Source organism: Bombus vosnesenskii, unplaced genomic scaffold (assembly GCF_011952255.1).
Source record: "Bombus vosnesenskii isolate JDL3184/JDL3185 unplaced genomic scaffold, Bvos_JDL3184-5_v1.1 scf7180000013542, whole genome shotgun sequence".
NCBI classification, from domain to species: Eukaryota; Metazoa; Arthropoda; class Insecta; order Hymenoptera; family Apidae; genus Bombus; species Bombus vosnesenskii.
This window is the reverse complement of record NW_022883108.1, coordinates 207,062-231,537: the sequence shown is the minus strand read 5'-3', so window position 1 is coordinate 231,537 and position 24,476 is coordinate 207,062. Positions and strand designations below refer to the sequence as shown.

At 42.0% G+C, this 24,476-nt stretch overlaps 2 protein-coding genes and 1 long non-coding RNA gene across 5 annotated transcripts in view; all 3 read right to left on the bottom strand.

The window, feature by feature from the left end:
• Positions 1 to 8,750, bottom strand: part of LOC117238580 — a gene marked incomplete at its 5' end in the record, with an annotated part of 29,869 nt that extends 21,119 nt beyond the window's left edge. Inside the window, one exon of the mRNA XM_033503595.1 lies at positions 8,417 to 8,750. Coding sequence (XP_033359486.1) covers positions 8,417 to 8,750 — 334 coding nt within the window. The remainder of the gene's footprint in view (positions 1 to 8,416) is intronic.
• A 158-nt stretch (positions 8,751 to 8,908) lies between these two features.
• Positions 8,909 to 21,681, bottom strand: LOC117238587. Its single transcript, XR_004494230.1, has 3 exons — positions 20,252 to 21,681; positions 19,923 to 20,081; positions 8,909 to 13,187 (listed from the first exon to the last, which is right to left on the bottom strand). It is a non-coding gene; the product is annotated as an uncharacterized LOC117238587 (long non-coding RNA).
• A 709-nt stretch (positions 21,682 to 22,390) lies between these two features.
• LOC117238576 (eukaryotic translation initiation factor 5B) overlaps positions 22,391 to 24,476 on the bottom strand; it is a 32,503-nt gene continuing 30,417 nt past the window's right edge. For 2 of the 3 annotated variants that reach the window (XM_033503589.1, XM_033503590.1), the window contains one exon: positions 23,516 to 23,623. In XM_033503589.1, coding sequence (XP_033359480.1) covers positions 23,516 to 23,623 — 108 coding nt within the window. Of the gene's footprint in view, positions 23,624 to 24,476 lie in introns of all 3 variants that reach the window. The other variant, XM_033503588.1, reaches the window with a different exon arrangement.

Genomic DNA, 24,476 nt, shown 5'->3' with positions numbered 1-24,476 from the left:
ATATCTATGCTGCGTTACTTCCAACGAACTGTATTATCAAATACTCTAGCGAGATTCCATACGATTTCCACAACGCAAATAGCAAATTGCTATTCCGAACGAGCCAAAGAAAATATAGAAACAAGGTAGCAGAAGAATCGAACAAGGTTCACGATCGTTTCGATTACGTGGACCCATGTATCTAGGATGACAGCTAGCGCTGGCTTACTGTGACTGGATTATCGATAGCAGATTAATATCGAATCGAATGTTTTCCCGACCGGTGTGGAGATTATTCGTGTCACGGTGATGTCCACGTAGTCGACGAAGCTACCTAGGGAACGGTGTACGGTACGAGAAGGATCAGAGGAAAAAAAAGCAAAGGCGGTGGTTCAACAATATTAGTGTTGTTCCCTGTTCTGCAACATCATTCCTCATCCAGTATATATCAACGTCGATCTTGTTGGCATCGCATTCTGAATGAAACTACGTTCGGACGAACGTACGTACGAACGGATCGGTGGACGGACAAATGGACGTTCTCGTGAGGGTCAACGTTCCCTTCCTTTCAAGGACGGCCGAAGAGAAAAGTCAAAGAACAGTCGGGCGTAGGAGCGAGACCTAGCCACATAAAACGGTGAAAGGGAGAGACGCGGATGAAAAGAGAGAGGGAGATGGAGAGTGAAAGAGAGAGGGAGAGAGAGAGAAAGGATGGCCATTTATTTCGGGAGGGTGAATTTTCAAGCAACTAATAATAGTTCGTAAAGTGAAATAGATTGCCCTAAATATTTTGCGATGTCCAGTTTTAGAAACCGGCCATGCATCTGCTGCGTTAGAATTTTATAGGCATTCGAGATGAACACTTGTTGCTCCGTTGAAGTAGAATTTCGTACAAAGCAGTCAAGTTACCTCACGATCATTTCAAATAGTTTGAAACTACTTCTTTTAAGATGTATCCGACGTTCTTTAATATTCGTTGAAATATTTCAAGTTTCCCGTGTCTTTTACCTTTCAAGTGAAGTTATATTATACAATCTGTTAAGAAATACTGATTACGTGTGTTAAACCGTATGAAGAAGAACAAAGATGATACAAAGTTTTCTGTGATCATTTTATTGAACTGAAATCTCGTCAAGCATGTAACAGAAGATTACATTAAATTGTCAGCAGTGCTATAAATTTTTCGAACGATCTATTTACCTATTTATCCTTCCTGTCCTTCTCATCATTGGACAAATCACTCGACATCAAGTCGTATCGAATAGAGTAATAATTGAAATGAAGCTTACGGAAATACGATAATTCTCGTGTTTATCTAATTGAACATAGTTGCAAAGAAAGAACATACAAAGTAGTATCAAAAGATTGATATAGGAAGATTTTTTCATTTTCCTTGTCTTAACGTTTAATTTACGTGTAAGTTCGAAAATGAAGAGAAAAGAGAAGAAATACGGGTAAATTGAAATGCTTGCTTCTTAACTCTAACTCGACAGCGCATCTCGACTCCGGCTTGTACACGGCTGTCATAATGATCTGCCGCATGTATCGTGCTAATTCGTAAGAGCGTCTTCGAGATAAGGGCACGCCGTTCTACACGATAGAGGGACGCGACCATTTGGATCAGATCGATGGAGAGGAGTGCAGACCACGGAAAGACTCTTTCGAAACTCGGACTTCTTCCCAAATGTTTGAAGTCCGAGGTACGAATGCGAGGATTATCGTCGATCTGATCGAACAATAATGAAACACGTATCGTATAAAACTCGTTTATATATTTATGGCAATCGAATAGAAATCTAAGAATAAGAAAATGTACCGAATGTACGTAATATAACAAAATAAAATAACAATAATGATTTTTAGATAAAATATTTAATAACGAGAATGAAATCTAAATAAAGATCGGTTTCAATCATAATAATGGAATTTAAATATTTGCTTCGGATATTTTACATACTCCTACGTAGCATCTGTATTTTGTACACACTTGCATCTTTCCAATTCCACGAATTAAATGCAATTAAATGCAAATAGAATATCTAAACAGAGATTTCGATCGTTAGTTAGTAATTAATAAACCATAAAAATGAATAAATGAATGTAGTCTAATTACTGAAAATTGAAGGGGTAGTAGCATGGTTACCACGATACAGGCTCCTATTACATTATCCGCAAACTTTATATTTACTCGATGGATTTACTTAATGAATTTTAAACACCTATACCAGGGAAGGATCGTAATGCAGCGTGGCAATCACGCCCTAACTTAACAAGCTTACGCATACACGCATATTTATACGATACACGCAGGGAATGCGAATAATATTCGAACGAAGTAGAAATCGGTAACGTAGGTAGAAATTGACGAGCTGTAAATGTTATTTTATGGCGGTATTACGTAACCGATCATTTACGGTCGGTTTATGCGCGTATAATTCGTGGTCGCAATAAAAGTCCATGCATCCGTGTATCATAACGTTGGCCCCGTGGCAGTGACAATAAATTAATTCGCCGAGAGGCCAATTCGTTGAACCCTGAATCGAATCGAATACTCTAGTCGCCAATTAAGCAGCCTGCCTCGTATCTTCGTCCCTGCGACTTCCGGTCAATCTCCGTGAGCTGATCGCGACACACGATACCTTCGTGGCAATAAACTACATCAGTCCTCCCCCTTGAATCCACTGCGGCTACTATAATTTTCGATACACCGACGGAGAAAGCAGGAGACGTTCAACTTCATCCACAGCGAATACGATGGGAACGTTGTTCCGAATATCAGTTTAGGCATTATTTTACTACAATAAGCCATTATTTATACAATTGAGCATTATTTGCTACAATAAGAATCATACGAAGGTGGTTAATATAACGAGATCAATTGCTACTATTTACAAAGCTATTATCAAAGGAAATTATGCATGAAATTGCACCCTAGTGCGCTTTTTAATCTACCACAATCGGTCGTTGTTTTGGTAATTTCAGAAACGTCGAGTCCAAGCGTACCGAAGCATACTGAATCAGCTGAGATAACAATTTCATAGCGACTTCATTCAACTAAACACATATTTCGAAGATTCATTCAGAGTACTCTGCAATGCAACGAGTTTCATAAATCACCCAAGTACTAGAACTGCCAAATCAGTCGACAGCAGCGGTATCAGATCTTTTATTTTTGCGATTACCAAAAACCTGCAAGTGTTCTTAACGATATCAATATTTTCTCTTATTAAGATAGAAACGCGGTTACGCATACTTACATACTTTATATACTCTACTTTGATTTTAATTAACTATGCATAACATATTCAGGGAGGAGTCTAACTAAATTATTAAATTAAAAAATTTTGTAGTTATGGCGTTAAAGAAGAGAAAGAATCGAATGCTCGTCGGAAGAAGCAGACATGTCGATCGGTCCGAAGAACCAACGACCCATCGAGAAGGCCGAAAAGAGGAGCAATAAGAACAACGAACGGGGAGAAGGCGAGCGATCAGCTAGACCGGATATGACGCGACAGCACATAACGATGATCGTAGATTGCGTTCAGTGCTTGTGCAAAAGCAGGCGAGCAGGAGCGAGTTGATGAAACGGTGACGAACAGGGAGGGTAGAGTAGCAATGAGAGAGAGGGAGGGAGAGAGAGAGAGAGAGAGAGAGAGAAAGTGCGAGGAGGAGGAAATGAAAAAGATGCGAGAGAGCGGGAAAGGAGATCAAAGACGGAGGAACGAGAGATAACGGGGTTGGCAAACATGAAGATAGCGGCGGTGTTCTTGTATTACGAAGAGAGGAGAGAATCTTACTTCAGCAAAGGACGTGACCCAAGCGTTCAGCGTTCCGATCGAAGAAATGCGCGCTTTCGCGAAATCGAAGTACATATAAGGAAATTTTCACCTCGCCAGATATTTTAGAAACGTATGCTTCTACATTGCAAAATGATTTGTAAGAATTTTCTTGGAAAATCTCTAAACAAGCCTCCCTTTTGTCTTGGCTAGCATGTCATTTAGAATACACGCAAGTATAGACAGCATTAATCGAGAGGAGAATTGAATCAGGCTCGAACGTTTGAATCATACCCTTTGTTAAAGATTCGAGTATGACTCTAGATTGTAGACTATTGCAAGAGTAGGATAGGCCGACAGGCTTGGCGTCTCTGCATCGAAAACGTTGACTCGACCGTCAACATATTATGAATATTGCTCAACGGGATACCAACACGTATATACATTGGAACAAAGCCTAATGAAATAAGCGCTTCGTTTAGAATCGATTTTGATTTGTTATGGTACTATATGGAAATATCATGTGCCTATTATATGGAAATGCATTTGCGGAAATTTTGCAGGCGTAGTTCGCTTGGAAGTTGACGTGCCGATTCGTCACGAACGACGTCGAAACGCGTGGAATGCAAGCAACATCGTCAACGTTACGCGGAACGGTGGCTTTGGAATGGAAACTTTCACAATGCCTCCCTCCCTCACCCGTGTCTGGTGCAAAACACATCGACGGATCTTTTTTTTTCCTGAATGTATGTATAGATAGAGTCTCGTTTTTAAAATACTTTTTCTTGTTCTTATGTAAAACCAGAAGTTGTCTATAGGATCTCAATGTCGAATTAATTTCTCATCGATCACGAAACTCCTACATCGTACTGTCTTCGATCGATATACGAAGACGTTATATCCGACGTCGAAAGACGAAGGATACGATCTGTGCATAATTTAAATGACTCGTTGATGAGTTTAAAGACGCACGTGCAAACGCGCGAGGACGTGCAACACCAACCACTCCTTTTATGACTTTGTTCATATTCCTTCGATTCATTATTCCGGACACATGTCACTCAAGGACGTGGCGTCTTTGCGCGAAGATCATCAAGTGCATTTGCAAAGTGTTACCACACCGCATTTATTGCGAAGTTGCGCCACATTACATAAGAAACGGTAGCTCGAAACGCGCCTTCCACCAATCGTACGTTCTGGGTTCAAAGTTACTATAGGATGTGATTAAACGTGAACATAGTGTGTGTTACAAACACTGAAATACGAATGTCAAACCAAATCTCTGGCGTATACGTAACCATGTCATATACATAGTACATATTGATACATCGTTAACTAACGTATCAAGAATCAGAGAACTTGCGTTTCCATCGGCTTCATCACAAAATTGACTCGATTTTCTACCAACATTCGATTAAATTATCGTTTAGTATCAATTTCCTGGGATCTAATGGTATCTTAATCCATTAAGGTTTAACGTTATATTAATGCAATATCTCATTTATAAGCTTTTTCTTAATCAATTTACGTTATCGAATTCTGTGTTTTAACATCACGGCTAATTAAAGGAAATTCCAAGAATTTGTTTGATATCTCTTCCTTTTTTGTTGTTTCATTTTTATTGTGATAAATCGTTGTTTGGTCTAACATAGTTCCTAAAGATAAAGCTTCAGCTTCAATGTTTTCCGAGGACGGGGAACATTTTCGAGATATAATGAATATCTTTGTCGCGTATCTTGAACGTACTTCGAATTATTCAGCAAGCGACGCAGTGGTTCGAGAATATCGGAAAATCACGTTCTGCGTCGCGTTTTGCGTCATCGACTTCGTCTTGTCCCTTTCGAGGGAATGACAAACGCGAGCAGAATAATAAGAGAGCCCTTCGTGGAGAACGTTGGAAACGATGGCTAAACGCCAAAAAAATACATTTTTCACCGATCTACTCGTACATTCGTTTACCAGTTACGATTAATCACAGAGATGCAAGGCAATAATTTAGAGGCGACATCGAAAGGTGAATACGCCTGATCGATGCCTTTTTTTAAACATAAACCTATACAAAAAATAGTATGTGTGAACATACTCGTAAATTTATTTTCCGATAAAAAAAGTTAAATATACCCGACGAGTTTGAAACTCTACAGACTTACAAACAGATTATTACGACACTGTACGAACTACTAGTTGTCATTCAAAAGTTCCTGAATGAGAAATCTTATCGATTCGTAACCAACTGAATGAAAACGGAACGAAAGAAAAACGAGACGAAATTAGTTTCTATATCCCTGTCGCAGATACAGCGTATTAATCTTTCTCATCGATGAGTCGAGTATAGCGCCAGACGAGTCAGCTACCTATGCGCCATGCGTGGAAATCACGGTTTCATTCATGCCAGACCGACACTACTATGTGTGTGTGCATGCCTGTGTCTGAGTATTCGTTTACGTGTATATCTGTGTCACGATGCGCGTGAGCGTGCCGATATCTTGCCTCGCAAGTTGCCGTGCAAACTGCCTCTACAAGTTGGCCTGAAAGTCTCTAGCACACACCTTTATCTCTATATACTACATATTTCAAGTCCAGTAAAACTTTACAGTAAAATTACACAGATGACAGACACTTATTCATCGATTTTCCGTCATCAAACTCAAATCGATCAATAGGTTTCGATTTCAACGGAGGAACTTTCGATCGAATCATGAAATCGTAAATCTAACGTTGGTTTTACTCGCGGCTGCACACTTCCAAGTGAAATGACACTACCCACTCGATGAATATCGGAGATATCTAATCTACGATCGAATATCAAATGTTACGTGTCAGATCTTATATCCCAGTGTTCTGACTAAGCCGTTCGATCGAGCCTTTCCAGATACCAAACCTAATCTCGGGCGCGATTCACGACTTCAATGTATGCGTCGATGATTGTTACTATTCGCGATTATTACTGTTTCCGAATTTCTTGGAAAACTAATCATTCAACCGGAAGTGCGACTCACCGAAGGTGTTTAGTAATATTCCACGCGAGATTCTTTGAGCACCCGATAAATCGGCATACGTATTTATACGCGAGAAACTTACGTGAAACGTTGACGCAGACACGCGGGCGCATGCGCGCCAGGTACGTCAAACCGAGTGGCATTCATTTCTATTGCCATTCGAAGCGAATGACGCGGCTATGTGTTGGTGTGAATGCGCGGCACTGCGCATGCGCTCGTACTCCGATCGTATTCCGTTCCAAGAGAGAGGAAACTAGCAATAAGACTAATTCAGTTACAGTCTGCAAGTTTTCAATCAGCGCTATCTTTGATAAATCATACACGCATATATATGAACCAAATAAAATAAATAAAAATATGAAATCGTAGCTCATAGAGGTGTATAATAATCAGGAAAGAAGATAAAGGGTATTCAGTTAACATAGGTTAACGAATGCGAATCAACTTCAGTATAGATAACGCGAGATAAAGGTCGATGTTTACTTGGAGTCAGATTTTTATTTTAGCATTTTACACGTGTCACTCGATACGTCTGTCCTCCCTTTCGACATTTCGTTATACAAATTTATCCGAGAAAGATACTGAGCCACCAGAAAATACGACTGGAAAATCCATCGAATACCATTTACACCCAGTGCATTCATAGATAGAATAAACGAATACTTCCCATGAAAGCATACGCGACCCGCCTACCAGGTCAGCATTCCCATCGACGGGAGGAAAGCAACGAGCACACGAAGCCGAATGCTCGAGGAGGAAACACGGCTACGTAAAATGTGTCGGGCGTTACGAACGGAAAGGTGGCGGCTACTTTCTCGCAAACTTTCTACACCAGTAAATTTCATTCACTACTCGGCCCGTACCTTCTGGCTGGCTTCTATGAAAGCGTAATGTGACTCAATCCGCGGCGAGTCACGCTCGCTCGCTCCGATCGTCGATGAAATTGCTACGAAGAAATCGTGCGACCTCGCTAGCAACCCAGCGAGCTATATATCGGAGCTATGAATGTTATATTTTCTAAACAAACGTGGAATAACCCTAAAAGGTGTACAGTATACCGCATATTACATAGAAACCATAAAAGTTTTGGTAGACTCGTTTGACTAGGTCTCCCTTATATTAGGTTCCAAGAGTGAATCCCCAATGAGAAAGAAACGAGCAACAACAGCCTACAGAGTTTCTTTAGGATCGATTCCTTTCGATTAACGATTCGTTCAGGAACGAAAAAGGTTGGGTTAAGCATGTTAACCCTACTACGATCCTCGAATATTTCTATCTCAATCTTGCTTTTATTTTAGCAAATAAAACGGATTTTTAGTATTATCAGGAAGTGTTTAACATAGGATTGAAACAAGTAATCGCACATTTTCATATTTTACTCAAGAGCTTGAGATATTTTTCAACGTTAGAAAAGGGGCGCTAGAATAACTGATTCATCCCTTAACCAGATTTACCAGAACTACATCGAAATGAAATGGCACCTAAAATCATAGAGGAATAGGGACGAAGAAAGTATATCCAAGAGAATCGACTCGAGAGCGTGACGACTTGATTCGTTTTCTCCGATTAATAGGTTGATTAAAATTCCCGTAATAAAAATAACGATCGAATGACGGTAGAAAGTAAATTCATGTTGGATAAATATTGAAAGTTCAAACTCACCGTTTCGACTAGGGGGCCGTGGAGGCGCAGGATACTGGGGCGGCGTCAAGGGTGGCGGCTGCGGCGACACTCGTGCAGACGAGGAGGTCGTTGAGCCTTGGGAGGCGGACGGCGCCGGTACAAGCGTCGTCGTCAGTGGCGTCGTCGACGTGATAGTCGTCGTAGCCGCCGTCGGTGTCAACGGGGACGTGGTGGCGGCGATTGTGGTGGTGTGCTGCCCGATGTACCTTGAGGCGGTGCTGCTCAGGCTGTTAAACGGCCAGGGCGGGCGCCGCGGTGGCAGCACCGGGGGCGGCTCGTAGTCCAAGGTATCCACACTTTCGGCACTTCCGTTTCACCTGTATCCTTCACCGAACCGCGAAATCGTCGTTTTAGCTTTATCCTTCGCTGTAGTCTCCGTGGCACGTGTTCGAGCACGAACTCATTAGAGGCGCGAGCCGACGACTCCCTTTATCGCCGCAATCTCTTTTTCACTATCTTCCTTTTCTTTTCTTTTTTTTTTTTTTCTTTGAAATCCGCGAGCACACAACACGCGGTCTGCGTTCGGAAAGCGAATGGGGAAACAAGAACGAGAAAGAAAGATGGAGCAACAGTGACTGCGCGCACCGTGAGGTTTCGAAAAAAAGATATTGTCGCGTTCTCTCTTCTTATCTGCCTCTTCCTCCTTATATTCTATCTCCTCACTTCTCTTCTTTCGCACTGGTCACGTCACAACACGTAAACACATGCTCCAGAGTACGGATACTATAGGTGTAGTGGCATAGTGCAGTGAAACGTAACAGGCGAACAAGAAACTCGCGTAGAGGCTACGGATTATCGGTAGATTTCCGTGGTTAGGAACGAAAGCGGTGAACACGGCACGGTGGCTCCGGCGTAAGAGCTCTGTCGAGAAAAACACAAGCACGGGAAGAGGAGATGAGAGAACCGAGTGGAGTGGAGTCGAGTCGTGGCAAGGCGAGACGAAGTGAGACGAGATGATGCGAGGTAAGGCAAGCCGAGAGGAGACGAAACGAGGCAAAGCGAGACGAGACGAGAGATGAGGTGAGGTGAGGCGAGGCGAGGCGAGGTTACGACGACGTGGAGAGGAGAGAGCAGAGGAGAATACGAGGAGAGGAAGCCAAACCGTGACAAAGTGAGGCAAAGGGCGGAGAGTCGAACGAGTACTAAGGTGTGCTATGAGGTGAAGCGAGGTGAGGAGAGGTAGAACGAGGTGTGGTGAGGTAAGAGGAGGGAGAGGCAAGACGAGTCGAGACGAGGCGAGACAGAAGGACAAGACCGGTGAATACACTGCGGGCTCTTCTCGCGCACTGGGAACACATACGGGCTCTCTCTCGTGGCAACGATGCGCGCTCTTCTCCGTCTCTCTTTCTTTCTTTTTCCCTTTCTCTTTCCGCTACGGGACGGCTGCTGGTCGAGCGAGAGCGAAAATCAGGGAGAGAGAAGGCACGAGAGAACGACGATTAGCGTGCGCGGCCGAGAGAGAGAGAGCGCGAGAGAAAGAGAGCCGACGACTGAATCTCGCGTAGGCCGTCTGCCAGTAAACAGGCTCCTTCATTCACTGCTTATTTTATACGGGCGGCCCCCTATGCTCCACAGAAATAGCCACTTCGCTCTGTCCTTGTCGCGCGCACATGCCACGGCCGGATATGCCTTCGCTCTTCGGTAGATCTCCTTCCTCTCTCTCTCTCTCCCCCTCGTTCCTGCCTCTCCTTTCTCTCGCACTCTCGCATTCGTGTCACGCGGCTCGCACCTCGAACAACAGTACTGCTGCTCGTCGTGGAAAAGCAACGAGTAGGACCTCCTCACCGACGTTCTCCTTCTCGCGCATCCTTCTTTCCTCTTCTTCGGAGCGTTGCTTTTTCCTCCTTAAAGCGTATGTGCTTTTCCTCTTCCCTCTCTCACTCTCTCTCACTCTCACGCGTACGTCCTCGTGCGTAAACTTCACCGAGCTGGATGCCTGCCCTTTATTCTGCCCTCCGTTATTCTTCCGTCTCCTCCTACCGGCACACGAGACACTGCCACACTCTCTGCCTTTGCCACTGCCAGCAGCACCCCGACGACGATGCCGACAGGTGCGTCACGATCGATCGAGTCGCCCCGTTCTACCGTAAACTAACTGACACTGTTGCCGGGAATTTGATCGTTTCGCTAATATCCAAATGTCACTGATTTTCTCCTATTATATCTCTCTAGTCAGGAGATCTATTATACAGCTTTCGATGCAGTCAGCTTAACAGGTCTCTGCATTGAAACGATGTCACGGCCAGATATCGATACAGTTTTGTTTCTTTCGTGCACACCTCCACCGTTCCGTAGATTCAGTAATTTCCCGCGATCTATGCGAGAAAATTGATCGTGTAGATCGATTGAGCGAGATTTTTTTTTGAGGAATCACATAAGCACGACGCAATTCTCGATACGTACACCACTGATGGTGATAAATGTAACGCGTGTGTCCGTGGTTAAGTATCAGCCAGCGTAAAGGGTTCGCTTGCGTTCACTGATTTTCTCGAATGGCAAGCCTCCGCTCGATTTCCCCGCGATGGCTGGCAAACTGCGCGCACACACAAGCGAATGCATACACGGGGAGCCTGGGTATTCGTGGCGTACGGTCCTCCTCTCTTGCGTTAAGCAAAGAACGGGGGAGAAAGAGAGTTGGGACGAGTCGGATGGAAGGAAGAAAAAAAGAGACGAAACGACGAAACAGCCACGAGGAGTGGGAGAAGCGTGAACGAGGGAGCGGAAGAAAGACAGATGGAGAAAGAGAGAGAAACAAGGCAGGAAAAAAGGAAGGGAGGAAGAAAGACGGATAAAGTGGGTGGGAGCAACGATCCTCGTGCAAGAGAGAGAAGAAAAAGTTCAGCTGGCCTCGGCGGCCATGCCGGTGTAGATCGTGCGAGCGCAGCCCAGGCACGTACTGTCCGGCCCGCAGGCCCACCACTCAACACCTCTATTTTCTCGCCTTTTCCCTCTTGCTCCCTCCCTTCTTCTTTTATTCTCTCTTTCCTTCGCACTTTTTTCGCTTTTTGCTTCGACCACGTATTCCTCCAAGCTTCGCGATCACGTACACGACACAATCTCTCCTTCTCCTTGTCGTCTTTTCTAACCTCTCTTCCTTCCAACTTTTTTCACGTTCGTTCGTATTGCCGTGCCGGTCGACGATCAAATCGATCCTCGAGCCTCCGTGTATCCATCGGATCTCTTCGTTTTTTCACTTTCGACTTAAAGCGTGTAACACGTTTACAGTTCTCCCGGTGAGTACGATCGCGTACGACGATCCAAATGTGATTCGAACAAACTGTAAACGATGTGTTTGTACACACTAATGACTATCGAGCGGAAAGGCGAACGAACCTCTTTTCCTGTTTCTCACGGAAAATCTTAGGCGAACAATCTCGCCGTTTGGTCTAGTTTAACGAGAAAGAGAGAAATATAATAATGCGCACGCGTACACTCGCGATTTCTCTTGCTCTGCTCTTTCCCTCTTTCCGAGTCGAGTATCACCCGTTCTTTTTTTCTCAATACCGTATATACCGTTCGTTTTCACAGCAGGAGTATAATCGTGGTTCGTTTGGAGCCGAGGCCGGCTGCGCTCAACGCTGGTGTGGCGTTGTAGACTCTCTGCTTGTTACAAACAGCGGAGCAGCGGCCTGTCTGTCTGTGGGTGGGGTGCGCGCGATGCGCATGCGCACTCGATCATACCGAAAGTTGCATATGCGCGCGTTCACTCATACGAGCATGATCGTTTACACGTAAACGTGCATACATACGTCGCGGCAACCTCACCGCCACGAAAGCACCGTGACGCCTGCTATCCCCCCCTCCCTCGCTTCGCCCTGCTTCGCCCGAGTATAGCGTACCCCGCAAGCCAGACGCGATACTTCATTCATGCTCGTATTGTGCGACCAGGGCTGTTTCTGTTCACCCAGGTCCCACGTACTTTTTGCCAACTTTCGTACACGTGTACCGCGTCTAATCTACGACACTCACGCTCCACTCTCTCTCCTATCTATCATGTTCATTCATTTCATATCGCTTATCAAAATCTACTTTTACGTTGTTCTGCGATCGTCGCTTTTCAAAATAATTCATTAGTGAATCAAACTTAGAGATTCCTTATACACGAACGATTAACATGGAATGTATTAAATAAATATATTTGTAATCAACCATGGAAGTAAAACATTCATAAGTTCGTAAACGCGATCTCTTCTCAAAGAACTGACGAGAATGCGCTCAGGGAAGACGGTTTATTCATTGAAGGATATCGAAGCGGGAAAGGATTTCGCTCGTTCGTATTCTCTCTTCGCTCCGCGGTGCTTGAAAAATCTTCGCTCAGGTGATCGAACGTCATAAAACCGATACCCCTCTGTGTACTACGGGGCTCTCCCACATGTCGGGGATTCTCGGTTCTCTTCGGAAATGTCCGCCGACTACATCCTCTTTCGTCTTCGTCGTTCTTGTTTTACAACCCGTACGACTGTCCTCGTTCTCCATCTGTTCGTCTCACTCTATTCGTTTACACGTAAGTCGCACCGTAACCCTGTGGCTGTGCCACGTTATTTATGCGGCCGTGTGTGCGTGTTCCTCCTCCCACTCCCTGTTGTAAGGCAGACAGTGAGCATAAACCAGGCTGTCCTTGTCGCTTCCAGCTTGGCTATCTCCGTTTCGCCCAGCCGGGACACCAGGCAGCGCAGCAGTTCGAGTATTAATCGGACACGCAAGTTTCGAATCACGAGCGGAATATTGTCAAGATAAATCGACCAGACTCCTGCAAATAAAATTACCATAAATACACCGGGTTGCATCACGTTGCGCTCTTTCCTCTCCCGCGGACGCCTTTCCAACCTTATCCACTGTATATACGTTCCAAATCGACGCTTTTGTCCTCGAGACTTCGCCACGGTATTCGACAAACCTTCCAGTCGTATTTGTATCATATTCTCACTGGCGTTTCTACATATCAATGATTGAAGTATAATATTTAATTAGACGACGAAATACGAAATATCCTGATTTCATATAACAGCTTATGTACAGATCGTGAATTTGTTCTTGTCGACGAGATTTTATCACGCTATTCGTCAAATATTCCACTCCTATTTGTCTCATAAAAATATGTTCAAAAATCAGAAGGCTAGCGCTTCCGTCAATGATTCCGTGAATAGATTGATTAATCTGAAATATCCTGATTTGATCGGTGCACTTACATATGAACATAAAGGAGAGAAACACGATGAAGACATTTTTGTTGATTTTCTGATTTTCTCACTTTATGATCAAACAGGAGAACGTTAAATATGACATAATCAAAAATGAAATAACTTCTCAGGTCCAGACATGTAAGTCTTTCAAAAATAGCTGATAAATTATGATGATAGCTGATGTTTTGTGAAAGCCAAAGATGTATGTAATTAGTAAACCAAGAAATATTCTTTAAATTTTCAGGGGAATAAGAGAACGCACGTTTAGTTCTAAAAATCTGATTTATCATGTTCTTTCCTTGTAATCCTCCTATAGAATCCAAACACAAGAAACGTAAAAGTATAGTCTAGTCGTTGCTGAAAAGCGATCTACTCGTTTCATTTATATGTATGTAAAGATTGGAGTGGTTTTACGAAACGCATCGACGGTGACGACTCTTAGTACTCGGCAGTAAATACGGTGAACCGGTTTCCATGCAAAAATGCCACTGTTCTAATCTCGAATGCGCGAAGCGGGCGTATTAAACGTGTGATTGATTTACAAATCGCATTTTTCAAAAGTCTCGAAGTTTACGATCAGGAATCGAACGGAACGTAGTATCGAGACGAATAAATCCTTAGAGTCGAGAAAAAACAAGCCGACGACACTGAAGGGAACAACGAAAAGTGATCTAGAAACGCGACTAGTCAGACTCGTCTAATAATGTGGCACTAGCGTTGCTGCAAATCATGTTTTACTCGCATACATGCAAAGGAGACACCCAAGGTTTTCATGAAACGTTCGTTCATATCGTTACTCGAGAACTCACCTGATTCATTAGCGGCAGCTACACTCGTGAACTTATCGTTACAAACAACGTTGATCGAGGACGAGTTCAAGGCCTTAATTTTCAAAAGCATTTTTTGGAATGTTTAGCATAATTGGAATGTCAAAATATGAAACATCCCTGTATTATAGTAGTTTTCAAGGTGCGCGAAATCAGTATATCAAAAGAATTATCAGTGTCATAAAAATGGAATTAAAATGAAAATCTTTGTGTTTGACGCTGTCTCGACGCTGACAACGAGATGTAATTAATTTAAACGAAGCAAACAAACATATAATGAGGTACAAAGAAATCGTAGTTAATGAGACGTAAAAAGAACAGTCCTCTTATTCGCGAGACCTTCCGCGCTTCTTACTTCTTTTCATAGCTGTTATAGATACAACACAAATGACGAATTTATAATAGCGTAATAATAATTATAATATATATATATATATATATATGTAGTAGTAATAGTAATAATAATATAAATACACATTTTGCATGGCGGGCGTGGCGATATGAATCGCGTGCACCACTTCCCTCTGGAGGATATCCGGTGTGGAAACGCTTCGTCCTACCTCTCCCTTCTTCACGTTCCGACCGACGAGCCCCCCTTTTCCCTCTTGCGTTCGATGATCACCTTTCCTAGCGTCGTAATAACACGTCCTGACGTACTCTCAACTGGCAAATGGAGACACGTTCGTCTCATAATTCTCGTCACCCCGTGCACTATCTTGTTGAAAAGCTTCTGAATCTTTGACAAGTGCGAATAACACTTGGAAATAATAGGAGAGGAAACATGATTTTCTGATTTTAATGTTGCTTTATGATCGAGCGGAAGCATTTTAATATGCCACAATTGAAAACAAAAACAACATCACATCTCTTACGTTGAAAGATGTGATTTAAAAATAGCGGTCAGGTTGACGAAGTTTTGTGGAAGACAATGGTACAGTTACTGAGATGAACGAAATTTTGAGAACTACCAAGAGGTATGCGTGTTTAATTACAAAACCAAAGAAGAAACAATTTTGGTTACATAGAATCGATCGACAGTATAAATATTGAATCTTAAAAATGCTTCTTTGTAAGAGATAGGAAATTTAACTCATTGCGTTCTTTTGTAAAAGTGCAGATCGAAAATATAGAATCTCTTTTTTCGTGTAATATCGTTAACATATTACGGAAATTTTTTAGAAAATTCGACTAGTTTCACGTTAAAAGAGAACTACCAGTTTCCTCTTTCAACCTGATTCAGAACCGAGGACAAATTAAGAGAACAGTGTCGTTTTCGCTTAGCTGACCATTCTCTGCGCCATCGGTTTCAATGGTTGCAAGGGTTAATTGTCTAATTAAGTAAGGCACTCGCACGTTGTGAAGCGAGTAGCACGCTCGAAAACAACGACGGCGAAAGTTACCCTCGTTTTCGCAACTTTATTGCTTTGCTTCCTCCTCGCTACTCCACATTATCGTTCTCTCGTTTCTTGACTGTTCAGCTGTTCCGTTCCCTTTGCTAATTGTTCCCTTGCCAGTATGTAAATCCGAACGAGAAAATTTTGTCCGGAGAGTTCTTCCTTTGCGAAACTATGAATTTTTATATTTATCTTCTTCTTCTTCTTCTTCTTCTTCTTCTTGGCTTCTTAGAGGCCAAACTGATCGACTCTACTTTTTATTAAATTCTTAATTCCATAGAATAAACATAAATACACGATCAATACCGAATTCTCAAGAAACAAATGCTTTACTTCCATAAGTCTATTCATCGTAATACGACGTATATATTAGTAAAGGTAAATTTTAAAAAACAGTATTCGTAACACCGTCACTTTTCTGCACCTTTCAATTTACGAAACTGGCCAATGTGACTTCTCAAAATTAATATGAACTCCAACATATCTGGATCCAATGAATGCCTAATGTTTTTGTTTCTGTATTTTTCATACCTTCCTTTACGAACTTTTTCAAACGCTCTACATATAAATTCACGGCCTACTAATATTTCTAGCAATAAACCTTTTCACTTTTGAATACGAAAGCTAGACTATTGTTCTTTTCTCTTCCAATAACTACGATTTAAATATTGGCGCTGCCGCTTCTTACTGCGAGCGTCGCAGTTCGCCTTGTTTAGCCGCAATTCGAAGAGACATCAAGACAAAAGCGTAATTCTACTGCATTTGAGTAGAAGAAGAGAAAAGATATCAAAGTAATCGCTCGGCGAGCTACTTCCAAGCTTGTCGCGTGGAGGATCGCGAGTTTAGTTCTCACGATATCGTTTACACGGCAAGCATCAGCGAGATATAACCGTGACGCAAAAGTCTTGGGTCTTCAAATGGTCTATATTTTAACGAGTAGGCTGAGAAACACTGGTTTAGCCTATATTTAAACGACGGCACGCCGCGTATCTTAAACGCGTTCATTAATGCACACTTAAGTGTGTACGCCCGTTTAACCTTACGCCTGTTTACAGCTCCCGCCTGGATGATTTGTAACCTACGACATACTGAGACACATTTCTGTCTTTCCTTCTCTTCTCGGCTCGCTTCTAGCTGACCTTGATCGAGTTGTTCCTACGAAAGAATGCCGCTATTGAAAGCGCCACGATATATCGTTGCAAATTTTATCGAACGGTCATGGCAAGCGACTCGGTAGTCCCGCCGGATTTCTTCGTTCGTCATGCGAAATCGCGAAAACATTTGATAAAAAAAAGAAACTTAATCGATGCATACGAACAATCCTTTCAGATTAATCGGTCAGATTGACCGAATGCTTTTCTTCTTTTCTTGGATATTTCAAATGTAATAATTTTAGACAATCGAAGAACACGGTAAGTCGTATTCTGTCCTTTTACAGGGGAGCAGTTTTAAAAGTCGATAAGTTGTTAATCGATAATGAGAATATTATCAAAATTGTCTTTTTATTTGATTTTCAAAGTGGATGTGTATTTTTTTTTTTTTCGTCCATTCCGAAATAGTATTAAAATATTGCTTATCTTCGATAATTATATCTTTAACTTTTATAAAAGTTCGTCGACTCATCAGCTATTTTCGAACCTGACAGGTTGTTCCGTCATATTAAAATTCTCTCATTTAATCATAAAGCGATATTAAGTAAAAGATTTAACAGAAATACACTTATCACCTTTTTTCCCTTATAATGTTCAAATTGAATCGAGATGTATCGCTTAAGAAATATTGTGTACATTCAGAGCATCGATACGAATGAACCGAGAAATTTGCTTAGGCCTGCAATAGATTTAAGTCAAAACGAAGTCACGTGAACGAGAAACAGAAACGAAGTAAAGAGGAACGAAGCGGAAAGAACCCGGAGCCAAAGACACGGCCGAAGAGGGGAGGCAGGACAAATGATAACGATACGCCGTTTTTCCGAGTACATGTAACTATCTACGCGATCTTTCGTGACCTAAACCACGGACGAATATACGCGTGCATGCCAGCCGCTGGTGAATGGTGCACGCGCTCCATTATTATGTACACAGCTACGTAACTTGTGACATTTCTTGAATGGCATTCAATTTTACTATCTTTAAAAGATGCCGATTATTTTCGCCAAGAGGTCGATAAAATTGTAAATGTTTTCGTTATGGCGATTTTTTTTTTAACACGGAAAGATAAACGTTCGATCGAGATACCGAAAGTAACATTGAAACCGCTAAAAACTACTGAAAGAGGCACGACTCTATCGATTCACATTTTTTATCCAAGAATATCTCTTTGCTTCTTTCAAATAAATATTTGTGAATCAGAAAAATCTAGCAAATTGTCGCTAAGAAATCGGATAAGCAAACAGCTTGTTACACGGCAGGAATTACGTTTGTCATTATCGTTCATAAATACGCGAATGACAAATCCGAGGAAAACAAATTACATAATACTTCCCACAGACGATACGTAATACGTCCGTTACAATGGTTATCGATAAAGAAGTAGTAATGCAGTAGTAGCCGATAAACGATTCAGGACATTCGTTGATTGAACTCTACTTTTCGGAAGTTATCCTCGCCTATAGTTCGAACGCCACACGAACAAATACTTTCCACAAAAGCATCGATACATCGGTTGCGAGGTCATCATTCCCATCGCTAATGCACACGCAACCACGTGTGTTGCGTATAGACGTGCGAGGACAACCTGCAGATGCATGAATGACTCGAAATGACGTGTGTTCATTGAGCGCCGCTTGGCGTGCCGACTTGGTGGTATTTCTCAGTTGCTCCCAGCAAGGACACGACATATTTTCTGTCTTGCGTAGGAAAAGACTCGAACCGACTGATTCTGATCGCTATATTACTATAATCGTTATATCACTATATTTACTTAGACGTTCTTCGTTTATCGCGACAGTATCTAAGGGAAAGTTGTTCATCAAATTTCTATCAGATTAGCCAAGTTACCTGAGTTCAAGCGACTTGAATTCGATCTATCTGATATCTCTACAGTCGTGTTAGAAGCTTCGTTTAGAGTGACGAAAAACGTTGGATCGATTTCATACTTCGACACTAAACTGTAGAACTGCAATAGAAGATTATGCTCGTAACAGTCATCCATCTTTACCGTCTAGAAACACTTTGTGAGCATATGATACGCGCTATAAGAAACGTTCTAAAATTTCATTAGCATTGTAACGAAACGCGGCTATCATGTTTATATCGGTGAAATTTAAAACGAAATTGAAAAACATAAAAATTACAAGATATCTGTTACAATCGTACATTTCGCAGAGATCGCCAAAATATTTGAACAGATGATTATTCACGAAGAACACTGTCCACATTGTATGCTAATTTCTTGCTAAATGTGTAGATGTTTATAATAAATGATCCGCAGCTTCCACATACATGTTTTAATCGATTTCAAATTTTACCTACGTAATCACGATACTTGCGTCTCGTTACGGCGTTGGTGAAATTTCAAAAAGTTTTCGTATGGCACACACGATATATTCATACAAATATTCTGCAACGAATGTTCAAACACTTTCGTGAGTCATTGTATAATACTATGAGGGATTGTACCACTTTTCGATAAAACATATTTTCTTTGAAAACGAGAAATTTGTGCGTATCAAAGGCAGATACTTAAGTATTTCTACGTAACGCTACGAGTTCTAAGCGTAATTCCTTCTACAAAATAAAGTTCAGATTTTGACAATCTAACCAAAATAATCCACACAACGATCCACACTCTTAATCACGTCAAGAAACGAGGTCGATTCTGCTCCGACAATTTGTTCGTACCAGAAGCTCGTTCCTATCCTGTTCCTTCGACAACTGTAACAGGCAATATCGATGACTCGGGAGTGCAGTGGTATCGGCGAGGGAGCGACAAGGTGGGTAGGGGCGAGTACGAGGCTGTTGGAGCTTGGGAGACAGGGGAATGGAGGAAATGAGCGCGCACACTTACGCTTACGCGTACACTCGCGTGTAGTAAATGCGTGTTGAAGCGACCGCATCGGTAAACCGATTAAACGACTTACATAAGTTCCAGTTGGCAGTGCCTCGAAGACACGTAGATTCGATGAAAAAAGGGTCTCCGGTGGGTTTGAGAAGAGGAGACAGACAGAGAGCCGATGCAAACGAGAGAAAGAGAAGCGGTTCGGCGCGATGCGGCGTCGGGAATCGATGATACGGACGGGCTGGAACGGAAGAAAAGGAACGTGAGTGCATTGCGCCCTGGCGTTCGCCACGGATGCATTTCCTGTGTGCACCGTGCACAAAACGATAGCCTCGTTTCGAGTTCCTTCGCTAATTATGTTTCAAATTTACCGATCTACCGGCGAGAAGGAAGCGGAACAGTTATACCTACCATTAAAAAGTTAATGAGTCATGGTATCTCCCTGGAGAATTTTAAGTATTCCTGATTCGGCGGTCGTACTTCGCTTGCCTTCCGGTATTTGATCGCTCACGCTTCTCGGTCTTCGAAAATTAGCAACGAAACCTCAGCGTTACGCTGTTAGCGTATTTTCGAGAAGATCGAACTTTTTATCAAGTACGAATATACGCGAGGCAAACTCCTAATTGAACAGGAAAGATAACAACGAGGAAGTTATTCTACGTGTAAAGACAAGAAGAATAAGGTAGAATTATTTTCACACATAGGATGACATGCTGCAGATTGTTCACTCTGTTGTCATGAATTAGTCAAGTTCGCATATCTTTGTCGGACTGTGAAACACGATTTTCCGGAAACGTTGTATGAAAAAAAATTGTTCTACATGCTCGATTTATCCTTTCACATAGAATCACCTCTCTGTCGATTATACCAAGATTGCTGCGACACGTTGTATACATTATTGAAAATTTTTCTGCATTCTTATCGTCAGATAAGTAATCCCCTCTCGTTTTCGCGAGAGCCGAGCGAGCGTCTAAAGCCGCGGATCGTAACGCATGGCTGGAAAGCACGAATGAATGGCATCGGACGGTCGATCTCTGGCGAGTTTCTTCTCTGGAGCCTCGTGACACTGTACGCTCCGAAAACAAAAACAGGAAGAAGGTTACGCTGATACACTCGAGCGCAAATCGTCCGATCGATCCTTCTTTTCTTGTGAAACTTGTGATCTTTATTTTTTATCGCGATAATTCGCTCGATTATTTTATACAAAGTGAATACATATACAAAACACGTGAGGCTCTCATATATTATTTCCTTTTTTCTTCTTCTAATGTAACATCATTCTACTTTTTTTGCTCTTCTATCTTCTTTCTCTTTCTCACGCATACACGCTATCTTTCTCGCTGTCTCTCAGTCACTCATTCATTCGCTATCTTCCTCCGATTCACGTATCTACACCTACTCCCCTTTCTGTCTCTCTTCCTTCTCTTCCTTGCACGTGTGTTCTCGACACGACGAAACCGGAAACACGTCGGAGGAAACTGTATGCGAGACACGCTTCTGCTTCCACGAATCGATCGTGAATACCAACACTCAGACGAGTTTACCATTCGTGACAAAATTCGTCGTCATAATTAATACCATATTTTGTTTTCCTTTATCCGTATATCAATGTTTTCAATTCACTTTATAGAGAAATTCCACGCATTTAAACATTCAATGTTATAAATATTACAGACATCCGTGAAAGCTCGCGAGAATATATTAGCACTATATCCCTATTGCACAATTATGTTTCGGCAACGCGACTTTCGCAGCTGAACTGCGGATCTTTACGTAAATTCACATTTTCTCGAACACAAACAAGTAAGTCGAATCTAAACATTATCGTTTCGTGTATCAAATATCATATATATCTTTTGCCGTATCGTATACATTCTGTATATTTTCGCATTTTTAAATTTCCTAAAAATGCACGAACATCCACAGTTGAAGCTAAGTTAACTAAATTTCCCCATAATAAACCAAATGTTAGTTAGTGCGAGAGTTAGAAAAGAAGATAGACGCGATTAAATTTCTACATTGCATTCGGTAAATTTTACTAAAAAGAACGAGGGATAGAAAAGATTATCCCTCGTTGGATTTTTCTTTGGAATTGCCACGGGAAGATGGACGAGCCTCGTAACAAGCCCAAAAAAGACACGGCGCGAATAGAGTGGCTTGTCGCGGGCAAGGAAACCGGAGCGTGTGACGTAGGATTGATCGCAAAAACGGGAGGAATCGTTGCGGTCGAATCGTCGGTGGAAGAGGAGAAAGAGAGAAGACGGAAGTCCCATTTCGTTCGAACAGTCACCGCCTTGTTCGTCTCGCGCAACCGCATGCGAGGTAGTATCGGACGAAACTCGTTCAACCCGTCGACGGCTAATTCAGAGATCTAAGTGACCGGAAACTAGAGAACGCTAAGGACTTTTCTTCAATTTCTTTCGTTTTCGCTTCCTGCTGCATGGTTATCGTCCGTATCGATCGAATTTAGCGCGAGCACAGGTATATTGTATTTCGTTTCTCAAAGATCATCGACGTAATAAAATTGTTCCAAGGCCCCTCTTGTCTCTCTGCTCTATAAAACCTATCAGGATAATTTAGTTTCGATACATTTACAATCTTCTGGATCCTAGAAGTCCTATTCCGTTTCGTTATTTTGTCTTTCTGTGTTTGCCTTTTTTGCCCGCTTCGTTCGGCCATATCGTTCAAAAAATCTCGTTTTCTAATTTCAAAAAATATTTCCAACATTTATGCAGATTTCGTTTCCAACTATTTGCGAGCTATTTTCCTCGGTTACACGCTATCGAACTGCTATGGCGAAATATAGTTCTGCTTTATGGTAACAGCTCGATTCAGCAGCGATCGGGAGGTTACGTCCGGTTTTGCTAATCGTAAGACACGGTTTTCTAAGACACGATTTGTTAACGATATTCAATTGTACGCATTAAACAATTCAACTATTCGACATGGTTTCTTTTCGTTCTGCGTGTTCTCGTTGAGCCCGGCGTGAGCACGGTGATTAAGTACTGCGGAGTTTTTGGATCGTTTGCCTTTGTTGCAAAGCTTTCGAGCAGAAACCGTCGTATCGCGCAGCCTCGTTTCGAACTTGATGACGCGACGTCGTCTCGTACGCGTCACGAAATTGTTATTAAAAATTATTAAAAATAATATTCGACGCTACATGATTAAGTTTTGACTTTTGATTTCATATCCATTGCTGTGTTCAGTGGTACTGTACGCAGTTCGTGAAAACATCGATAACAGCGTTTACGTGACACGAAAAAGAACGCGTCACTACATATCGATTAAGCGAATATGTAATTCCGTGCATCAATCTTCTATTCGTCTCGGAAAACTTCTAATCAAAAGAAACGTTGATTCTGCGTGACTTCTAGCTTGAGCGATTTTTAACATTATTTCTCAAAACAGGGATCACGTGCAATGAAACCTGAAGAACGTTTCGAGGGATCACAGAATGAAGCAAGGCGTGCGTCGATTATTTGCGTATATCAAGTACAACGACAGAAAGATCAGAAAATTCGACGTATATATTACAATTCGGGAGAACGATCGACAACGATCAGAAACGAATCCAAGATGGTCTGTGTGCTCGTTGATCGCAGCCCTCGCTCCTACATTTGTCAACCCATAAAACCATCGATGGAGCTTCAATGTTTCCACCCAGTCCAGTATGTCCTAGAGTATCTGGAAGAGCTTTTTCAGTTCTACCATCAGTTGCCAATCAGTTTTCACCAGATCGTCCCTGAAGTATTCCTTACAGGCATCTATGCTTTGCCTGCTTATCTGTAACATAAACGACGAGAAACTTTGCTAATGAAAGTCAAATTTGAATTGAATTCGTTTAAAAATAACGACGACGATCACGTCGTAAGAACGTATTACGGAAAATAAAAGAACAGTATACCCAGAATACACTCTGTATATACACGAGTTTCTTGGAAATCAAGCCGATCAACTAGTTTATGTAAGAACGTACATTGTCCAAATGCGTAATTAATATACAATTTCTCGAAAAGCAAGCAACTTGAATTTATTTATCATAAATCACAGTAAATCAATAGTTATATAAATACAAATGGCGAATTCCAAGACGAGTTTTACAGAAAGACATTTGTAATATCGTCAGAATTTCCAACTTTAAAACGTAGTCGATCAGTGTGGTTTCTGAGCTGACACACATACAATGACTGAATCGGAGCCAGCTCCACTTTCCAATAACTCGATTAAACGAACAAAAAAACAATCCAAGGTCAATCAAAATCAAATCACATTTTCAAACGTGATATAATCTTGTAGTCGACCAATATTCCTAACGATAAATTTTAGCATCGTTGAATATGAAACCTATACCTTTCTTTCTCTATCGATAAATACAAATAAAATATCAAAGCTGGCACGTTATTAATGCAAACCCTTGAATCATCATCAGGGCAAACTGCAAGTAGAAAGACCGTTTTAAACGTTTCTCCTCGTCTAGGAATAATTTCCTTGAATCGGTTTTCGCGAGGACAGGCGCATGCTCGCGCACACAGTCCATTCACTAACGTAACGCTTTACAACTGTTTCCGCCCCCACTCCCGGCCGGAAGTCCCGTTTCATTCATGGATCGGTCACAATGGTGGTTTTACGCGGCTAT